At 36.1% G+C, this 10,619-nt stretch overlaps 1 protein-coding gene across 1 annotated transcript in view; it reads right to left on the bottom strand.

Annotated features, from left to right (window-relative positions):
• The window catches only part of LOC150107269 (cGMP-specific 3',5'-cyclic phosphodiesterase-like), a 453,449-nt gene that overhangs the window by 332,130 nt on the left and 110,700 nt on the right, over positions 1-10,619 (bottom strand). Inside the window, exon 3 of the mRNA XM_090391769.1 lies at positions 7,854-8,012. Within this exon, the coding sequence (XP_090247895.1) occupies positions 7,854-8,012 (159 nt within the window). The remainder of the gene's footprint in view (positions 1-7,853; positions 8,013-10,619) is intronic.

The raw sequence follows: 10,619 nt of genomic DNA on the forward strand, positions 1-10,619 counted from the left end.
TGTGACGTAAAATAATATGATACTTTGATCATGTGACCCATGATAGACAATTAATATTAGCCTATAGTATATTTGTATTAATAACGTTAGGAGCTAAACATTAAATAATCCGAACACCTTGCTCTAGAGGCCAAACATGGCACTTTTTTAAACTGCTTCAGGCCTCCAGTAAATAGGGTCGTGGTGTCTCACCGGGTGATGAAAGTCCTGTCCCACTTGAAAATATTCACAAAATACCGATGTCCACTGTGGGATACACCCGTCCTAGATTCAACAACTCAGAAACATTTGTTTGTAGTCATACTTTCTATTAGATTCTAAATATAATCTGTTTAGAATATATGATATGATCTAGATCATACATTCTAAACAAACGCTTCTCAAAAAGTGGGATTCTATATTTCCGATTATTTTGACGGATTAAAGTTTGGTTTAATGTGATTGCAATTGCAGCTGAAAACAGATAAAGCTACCAGTCCAATATTGTAATATATTTTTGGTTAACAAATAAAAAAGACATCAGAAGAGGAGTTTAGTTTTATTTTCATAGCGTCGATTTTATATCATGTTTTATTTATTTATCGTAAATAGTTTATTTATTTATTTTTTATCTTACTTATCGAGCCTATATGGGCATGCAAACGCTTGTTTTGTTGATTATCATTGGTTTTGTCGTGATCAAATACCACCAATAAGAAGAAATGTTATGCACTCATCATTTTATCTTTAGAGAGCGTTCAGGCATATCCAAGTAACCAACTAATCTTGATATGTTAACCTAAGTGATGTTCAGCGGATATCGATAATTAGTTTATTTCGTGCCAATGGTGGAATATGCCGAAGTTAGAAAGCTTGGAAAGTAGCGATAGAATAGATTTTTTTCCCCAAAAACAATTTTAAAATGATTCTAAAAATGTAGCCTAAATGTTTTTTTAACTCTTTAGTTACCGTCTTGTCGTATGACATCACTGGCACCGTCTATTCGCCAATGTTTTGGAGCCAATCTTAACCTGTTGATTTAGTTATGGATTTAGATCTAAAGGTTTTATTTTATTGGCGTTTTTATGATGATTTTGAACGTTTTTATCTTTAGCGTTTGTTTACAGTGCACAGAATAAATAGTTCAACTTTTCTTTATTTTTTTTTTCATAAAAGAGTGATTTAAGACATAATATGATCACGTGGCAATCATTGATAAAATGCATGAGTTTTTAACTTCATGTTTAATATAATGATAAACACACTAATATATACATAGATAATATATCTTCTTCGACATTGGTTTCACAGAGTAAACATTAACTATAGCATTAACAAAGGCTTATAAATTAACCAGGTGATATATGATATATTAGGCGACTATGGTACTTCACCCTGAGCTGACACACTTGTTTAGTGAAATCTTTGCCTAACTGGTTATCTTGCGCAAAATTTTTCAAATCCTCGTCACGTCTGTTAACTCCGTATGTTTCACAGCCGGTTTGCTCATTTTGTGAGATGAGAAACCTTGCGTCCTGGACGATATTCGGGGTTTTTTCAACTGAAGCTTTGAAAATACAGGATGGCCATAAATTAACTTTCCCTCTTTGGAGGTATCTGTAGCTAAAACTAATACACGGAATGAGACCACATTTTATATTGAGACTTTCGAAGGCATGGGGAAATGAATTCCGCGGAAAAAAGATTTAGTACCAAAAGTCACTGATAGGGGAAATTTTGCGCTGGCGGAGCTGAAAGCAGTCAAATACTTCATAATTTTTATGCAGAATGGAGACGGCCACATATTGAACGTTCAGTACAGCGCCTTTTACTCCAGTATTTCAGTAATGTCTCGGTCAGTTCTTTCCAACGGCATGGCCGCCTCGATCCCCGGACATCACTCCATGTGACTTTTGGCTGTGGCGGTATTTGAAATCCGTTGTGTATGTTGGTGGCGTTCCCAACTTGCATGTCTTGAAAGAGAACATAAAACGGGCTGTTATGAACATCCAATCCGACTCCTTACGCTCAGCTGTAGAGCATGTCGCACACCGGATGCAATTTGTTGTGCACAAGAAAGGTCAGTATGTTGTACACAAGACATACACATTGAAAATCGTGTATGTGGTCTAGGGGACCCTGATTTTGATGAATAAAACATTATTTCCTGTGAGTTCAATCACTACATTAATTTCTGTGTCTCTCGCAAGTTGTTGTTTTAGTTTAATTATTATTATTATTATTATTATCATCATTGTAACGCGCCACATATCCAGCTGGAATGAGTGACGCGGCTGTCGCTTACACCGTCGAAATGTTATTATTCCATTTTATCTGTCTTTAATGTAATTATCTGCTTGTTTTCGGCTCCGCCAGCGCCAAAACATCCCCTATCGGCGACTTTTGGTACTAAACCTTTTTTTCGCGGAAATCATCTCCCCATGCCTTCAAAAGTCTCATTATAAAATTTTGTCTCATTCCGTTTATTGGTTTTAGCTACAGATTCCTCTAAAGAGGGAAAGTTATTTTATGGCCACCCTGTATATTTGTAATGAGGATTTAGGCAAACCCGTGAACACACAGGTTACAGTCATAAATACTTACGACAAGGAAGGCAACGGAAAACCACCTTGCTCATAATCATCTCTCCCTAGAATGGTAGCATATAGCTACCCTCCCCCGGCCGTATGGCAGATGGGAACCAGAAGAAGAAGGCAAACACCTGAATCATCATGACAAAACCACCATTGTTTTCACTGTGCGCTTTGTCTTGTCTTCTCACGAACCCTTAAGGTTCTTAGCTGTGGACTTCGGAACCGCAACCGTCTCGAAGATAAGGTGGTTGGCCCTATGCCTCCTGGTGTGTCTGTGTATTCCGGGGCCGGTTTGCCTGGGGGACATGAAAGAAAAACCCTACCTCCGTATGAGACCTGCTAACTCACCTTTAGATGAAAGAGACCAGATAAATGCCGACCTGTTTGGCCGAGTGGATAGCGTATCCGCTCTCCAGCCAAAAGGCTGTGGGTTCGAATCCCGCCGTGGGCATGGATGTTTGTGTTTTTCTGTGGAAACACCAGTGGTGGTCGACGGAAGATGGCGTTGGTGTAGTTGTGGTCAGTTGGTGATTGAATGGCAGACGGAGTTGTAGAGCAGGTGCCCCCCCCCCTCGATGAGTCCTTGGACTCTCTGTAGGTGTCAAATAATAATAATAATAATAATAAAGGTTCCTCACGTCACGGACGGGAATCGAATCCAGGTCTTTCCGACCAAAGGGCTTCGTTTGAGCGACGGAGGCTCCACTGCGCGCTTGACTCCATATGTGATTAAAATAGTTAGTTGTGGTTGAAATTAATTAGACTAGTAGCTCTAAAGTTGAGCTCGGTGGCGACACTTTCGAAAAATTTGATCCGTTTTGGAAGATTGATCAACGAATTTATAAAGCGCGCAAACATGAAAGGTTGGAAAATAATTAGGTTAAGATTATCTATCTCTAAGTGCAACCCTATGTGACGTCATCTTTTAATGTACACACACACCAGATGGCCTCGTTGTGTTTGAGTACATTTTTATAATCCACAGATTTCAACATATAGTTACAGCGAACCACAGTGGCACGCCCTCGTTATAAGCTTTTATTAGACACTTATCGTATTAGAAGACTGTTGGTTTGTATTCCGGTACACTATGAAAACTGTGCTATCAGAAATCATCGCCCCCCCCCCCCCTTCTGTCCTGGGTACTGCTACTTGTGACTTTAATATTCAGCAGGATTAAAATTCCTATTTCATAACGAATATTTATTCTTCTGTCGAAATTATGTTGCGTATCCCATCCCATCCCATCCAATTTCATTTGAAAGCGGTCTCCAGTGCGATATCCGCTTGGCTATTTCTTATGAGAACGGAATCAGGAACTCTTGCATTGATTAGGTGCATTTAAAAACCGGTATATGACACAAATTTCTGGAAACACAGTTGAGTGTTGTCTTTGAGGGATGGGTCAGAATTATGAAACGTTTGATGCAATATTTTATTATCCGTGAAAGGCCATATCTAATAACGTCATTAACTCTGACTCTCTTTAATGTTACTTTCTTTCTTTCATTTTTTAAAGATTACTTCCTTGTTCTGTGGATTCTGAGAACTTTTCTTCCTCTTTTGATTGTGGATTATAGAATAAACAATGGTCATTTCTTAAGCTATTCTTAAGTTTTTAAGTTTTTGCAAGGGTAAGTTGATATAAGATTCTATCATCCTAAAAGTTATTGACTCTCTTAGAGCAGCTTTCCTCAGCTTTTCATCTTGGAGGAACCCTTGAAATAATTTTCAGGTCTCAGGGAATCCCTGTTAAAAATTATTATACCTTTACGTTTATGATCTGATCTGATCACTGCAATACATTATCGGTGGGGTCACTACCCAAACCGGTTTCAACCTTTTTTGAGGTCTCCTCAGTGAGTAGCTAGACCCTAAATACAAAGGTTTTAGTAATACAGAGCCTTATCAATTTTACTTATACAAGTTGCTACAAGGTGTTTTTTTTGAATAAGAATCTCTGGAAGAGATATAGATGTAAAAAATTAGGATTAGGAGTAAAATAATCAAGTTTATTTATAAAATTACTTGGTAACCCTAATATACATTATTCCCAAGGTAAAAAAACTTTTTTACATCTATATCTAACCGGTGAGATTGCTAATATGAGTTCGCTCTCTTAAGGTTTTTGCCTTACGGGAGGAATTTGAGTCTCCGGGGAAAGTGTTTTCCGGCACGGCCCGGTGAGTGGCTTTGTCGGTGAATGCTTTTCTTCGGAATATCAGCGGTTCTGCTCGGTGGTGGGTGGAAGGCCATCACTGAGTGGAGCCAAAGCTAAGGACGGTCTTTCGCCCACTATAGAGTGGTCTAGGGATCGTCCGAATTTTTAGAGCCGGCTTTACTTACACATAAGGTTGAAACCGGTGAGATTGCTAATATGAGTTCGCTCTCTTAAGGTTTTTGCCTTAAGGGAGCAATTTGAGTTTCTGGGGAAGGTGTTTTCCGGCACGGCCCGGTGAGGGGCTTTATCGGTGAATGCTTTTCTTCGGAATATGAGCGGTTCTGCTCGGTGGTGGTGGTGGGTGGAAGGCCATCACTGAGTGGAGCCAACGCTGAGATGGACGATCTTTCGCCCCATTTCTAGGGATCGTCCGAATTTTTAGAGCCGGCTTTACTTACACATAAGGTTGAAACTGGTCTGGGTGGTGACCCCACCCATAATGTATTGCAGTATGCATCTCTTAGTGAGATGTGCTTTACATTATGGAAAATACTAAGAATAGTGATCAGAGCTTTATCCACCTTTACAATGAGTTTCCCTGGTGTTGCACCACCTTTAGACTTGAACTACGTTCAGGTGCAAAATTAACTGTTTGCTTACTTGGGATTAGGAGTAAAAGAACCAAGTTTATTTATAAAATTACTTGGTAACCCTAATATATATATATATATATATATATATAAAATAGTTCGTTGTCAATCTTACATTGGATTCTTCGTTCTGTAACGACTATTACTCAGCAATTTTTTGTCGCACACGCACACCCATACATATGCAAAATATGATTATAATTGTTTAGAATTAAGCAACTAAAGTTGTAAGGTAGGTCAGTGTATTTGTTAACTGCATATGTTCTTGTGGTCTTTTTTTTTATGTTGTGTGGAATTAAAAACCACTTTTTGGGACATAAAAACCTTGCTGCAATAATAGGATCTTCAATTATATTTAGGATTCTAGATATATGTGATAAAACTACGGTGTTGTGGTCAACATATTTTTGTTTCATGTTTTCTTGGTTTACAGTTGACGTGTTAATCTGTCTACCAGAAAACTAACATAAATGAAAACGACCACGAGCATTGACTTACATTTCATTTTCCTATTCGTTACATCTAATATACCTGATTAGATAACTGGTTCAGTGGTTGCTTTATTGACATCTGAAGTTTCTTTTACTAATAGGCTAGGAAATGTGTTTTCCTGATCCTTTATGTCAATGTGATATTGGATTGAAAGATTCTATTTCTATTACACTATTGAAAGATTCTATTTCTATTACACTATTCACTGATTCTGTTCTCATTACATGGTAATACTACATGCACGTTTCCTGTTTTACATAGAGTGGGACTTTTAAATTTACTGTTCTAAATTTTATAATATTATATGGATAAGATGTGAGATGTTCACAAGATTCATATGAATTACGATTATGCCTAAATGAAGCTGCTAATTTTTCCTAATAGTTGAAGAAGGGGGAAAGAATTTGATAGTCTTAATGGGTGGTCTTGAGTAGGTGGGGGCTCTCCAACCCCAGACTTCATGTCTCTCATTAGAAAAAGTGTTCGAAGAAAAACATCGGCGCCATGTTGCTACTTAGAGTACTTGGTGTGTGTGTGTGTGTGTATGTGTGTGATGAAAGAATGAAAAAAAAGATAGATTGTTTGCTATCAGGTCTGACAGATCAGAGGCCACAAAAACTCTTTATTATAACGACCTGTTTTGATCATTAAACATTCTCTGGTATAATCTGTAGCTCAGTACTGTCGCCCCATTGTCGTAATGGGGCGTGGTCGCTGTGGATGAGACATTTCCGGACGTGAGATCACGACATCTAAACAAAAACTTCTTATATCTATCACTGTTTGTTGGCTCTGTGGAACGGCTTTTTTTTTTTTTTTTTTTTTAAAGTCTAAAGAACCCTTTACTTGGCCTTGTATCTGAAAAATCACGTTGCGCTGAAGGTCTCTAGTTAGTTCCGCATTTTTCGTTTGTTGACCATGTGCTATATGAGCTCGAAAGGAAGATTTCGTGACGGTTCTCGCAAATTACATAATGTTACTCCTCAAATAATTCGAGGTATTTTAAAGACTCCGATAACTCCTTGAAAGATATGCATCTTAATTATAAATACAAGGGGATAACGGTTCACTTTATGACATGTAATTAATAAAATAATAATAGTCTTTAATCAGACTTATTTATTTCGTATGATATGATGATACAACGGCAGTGAACCTCTTTTACGGAGAAGTACGGCACCATCTCAATTTCCCCCCTATTTTTATCCGGGCTCGAGACCGGCATGGCTGACGAATCAGACCTATGGCCGGAGGGACCGTCTTAAATATTGCTGACTGTAATCCGTGTGTGTTCACGGGTTCAGTTTGCCTGTTCTGGTGACAAAAATCTCGAGTTTCCGGGTGAAAAAAAAAACCGCCGTATGAGACAAGCTAACTCACCTTTCGTGAGTTAGACCAGATTAAAAAATTCCTCACGGACGGAAATCGAACCCAGATCTTACCGAACAAAGGGCTTCGTCTATACCAACTGAGCTACGGAAACTCATCAGATTTTTGTTATGTTAACAGTTGTAATCCCGTAGTCATTATGGAGTTATTATAACTGTTATTATTATCTCTATTACCTCTATATTATTATTTCATTAATAATAATTAAATAATAACATAGAGGATATAGAGGCAACCACTTCTTAACTTTTCTTTTATGTTTAATACTATTCGTTTTGGCTATTTACAAATGCTGTTTTTCATATGCTACACAAATAATTTCACCATTTATTAGTATTCTCTAAAAATTAACGAGGAAAAACAGTAAGGTAATTGAGATTGAAATTGAAATTGAAATTGAGCTGACGCGAATCCGTGCAATTTTAGCAGATTTTATTTTGAGGGGTAAGAGGATAGTTGAAGGATTAGAAAAACAGAATATATAAACTCCGAAGCTATTATTTTAAAGACATGACCAATGGTTTTGACATGTTGGAGAGTTTTTTTTATTTTTATTTTTGAGTAATGAATCATTTTGGCACTACTTACCTCCTCATCTTGTGTAGTAAACTCGTGATCGCCCACTATCTTGTTTACACACTCGGCTACTCCTATGACGTCACCGTGATAGTTAAGGATGGGCATGCACATAATGCTTACTGTTTTATAGCCGGTCCTGCAGTCGATGTCTTTATTAAACCGAGGATCCTGTAGGAAGAGGTAGAAGCTAATTCAAATTATTTAGAATTTAGAGGCACTTTACTTTCATAAGAAATATGTCAGTAGTAAGCACGAGGCAAATTTAAATGAAATATATGAAGTACCTTATTCAATATTTTATGATTTTTCATGGTATGCATCCTACCATAAGTTACTTCCCATCCTGTTTTAATTATTTTAGGCCTTATGTGACAGAAGCAAATTTGTTTCTCCGAAACGTGGGTGTTTTTTCTACCGCAAAACTAAGCACATTTCTCTCAAAAAAACATTGGCAATTAACAAACATACTTAACAAAATGGGGTCATATCAATAACATTCAAGTCGCAGTCTCTTGGGGATTGTCATATTCTGATAATTTTACTAATAAGACACCTGCCAACAGTGGCTTTTAAATCAACTAAAGGCATATTGCTATACGATTGTAAATAAATGTACGACTAGATGGAAACCTTAGTATTTTAAGGAGCATCCATAAGTAATCTTTCTTAAGGCTACTTTCAAATAGACATGATTAAGATAAGTTACAGCTGAAATATTAATGAGAATTTCAACTTGCATTGGTTGAATCATTGATATATATCAAAGGATAATAAGGGAAAAAAGACCTACCTTCATGATGATGGCAGGTTAATATAAAAACCGTGCATTTATATAAGGTAAAGTAAAATGAACCGTATAAAGTAAAAAAAAAAAAAAAAACCTGTATAAAGTATAATAAACGATAGTGAATAGTATTTAAAACCTCTATAATATTTCAAATGTAGATCATGGTAGAATAAAAGGTTAAATGGAATTGTTTCTGTATGTCCAAAGCAGATAGTGGACAACAAAGCCGGAAAAGTATGGCGAATGAAAAGAATATCTTTATGGTATTTTAGCGGTTTCAAGCAGCGGCCGTCCTCTTAATTAGAAAATGATTTACTCTCCATAATTTCTTTTTTCTTCCCGAAACTCGGTTTTTTTCTCCCTGCAATCAGATAAACGGGCGAGAAGAACACGCAACTTTTACACACAAAATATGTATTTAGACATAAGACTCTCCACCTTATCTTAAAATTATGGTTCTGATATCCTTGGATACTTGGCAGGGCATAAGTTTTATGCTCTGCCAAGAAAGAACCACGGCTTATTTACTACTACTACTACTACTTTAATCGCCTATAATTATAGCAGGAAACACGAACATTAATACCGAATCAAGCATAACTACAGCTTATTTTAGATATATTATCCAACTTTGGCTTAACAGCAACAATTTTATCCCATACTAGAGAGGAAATGACAAATGAAAACACAGTACAATCCTGTATAGACCATATTAACGTTCGTTACAGGGACTAGACTTATCCGCAACTGTTAAAGAAAAACTAGCAGATCACTACTTTGTCATTACACATCTCAGTACTGGAAAAACAACCCCCCCCCCCCCCACTCACCACATCAAATCACTTTTTTAAAAAAGTAATATACGATAGCATTGATGAAGAAATTAGGAAAATCCCATGCCATCTTATAATGTAATCCGATAATCCGAAAGAATTGTATGACTCTTTCGTCAAATCGATGCGTCGTATATACAAGAAAGCTACTCAGAAAATATTAGAACCAGCAGGGATTCACCTCCGTGGCTAAAAGACGATATATTATTTAAAATATACAATTATAATTATACTTATACTTATATATATATATATATATATATATGTGATGATCAGCTTTTACTCGGTTGTTATACATTTGAAAAAAATATAGATTTAATGACTATAAGACCGAGATAACATATAAAGATTTTAATGATAAATACTACTAGTTTCGGCATATAGCAGCCTTCTTCAGGTATTTATAAAGGAAAAGAATACTAATAAACATTGAATTATTTAAACAAACTGGAAATTACAGGTACAAATTGCCTCACATAATCGATACGTAAAAACGTTGTATTTTTTCAAGTTGTTCCAACTGGCGTGACATTGTTTGTTGCAATTGTGCGTGCAGGTTCACGTATTTATCATTAAAATCTTTATATGTTATCTCGGTCTTATAGTCATTAAATCTATATTTTTTTCAAATATATATATATATATATAATTATACAATTATACAAATATAAAATATACATTTATGGCACCAGTTAAAAAGAAATCCATGTAATCAGAACTTAAAAAACCGAATATACAGAATACAAAAGAAACTCTAATCAGAAATGCTCCGAATTAAATGTAATTATTGCACCAATAAAATTAAATTAAATGAAGAAAAAAATTAAAGGAAACAGAAAACAATAAACAAAGCGCTCAATAAAATACCACCTCCCCTTACCTCAATGACTGTTATCCAGAATTTTGCCAAACACGGTTTAAGTAACAAGCAACTAGCGGACAAATTTAATATTTTCAAGGAACAAATTACAAATTTAAGGCGAACTATGCCTAGTCTTAAAACACAAAAATATTTGGATACGGTCATCCCAAAAATCGACTTTAAAACATCACCTGGATTTGATCAAATATGACCAAGGGATATCAAACCACACTACCCCGCCGTATCTCCAGTTATAATCAAATTGTTAAACTTAATTTTTCAGAAATGTAAAA

Source organism: Typopeltis vanoorti, chromosome 4 (genome assembly GCF_054136105.1).
Source record: "Typopeltis vanoorti isolate ZY-2024b chromosome 4, IOZ_Tvanoo_1.0, whole genome shotgun sequence".
Classification (NCBI taxonomy): domain Eukaryota; kingdom Metazoa; phylum Arthropoda; class Arachnida; order Uropygi; family Thelyphonidae; genus Typopeltis; species Typopeltis vanoorti.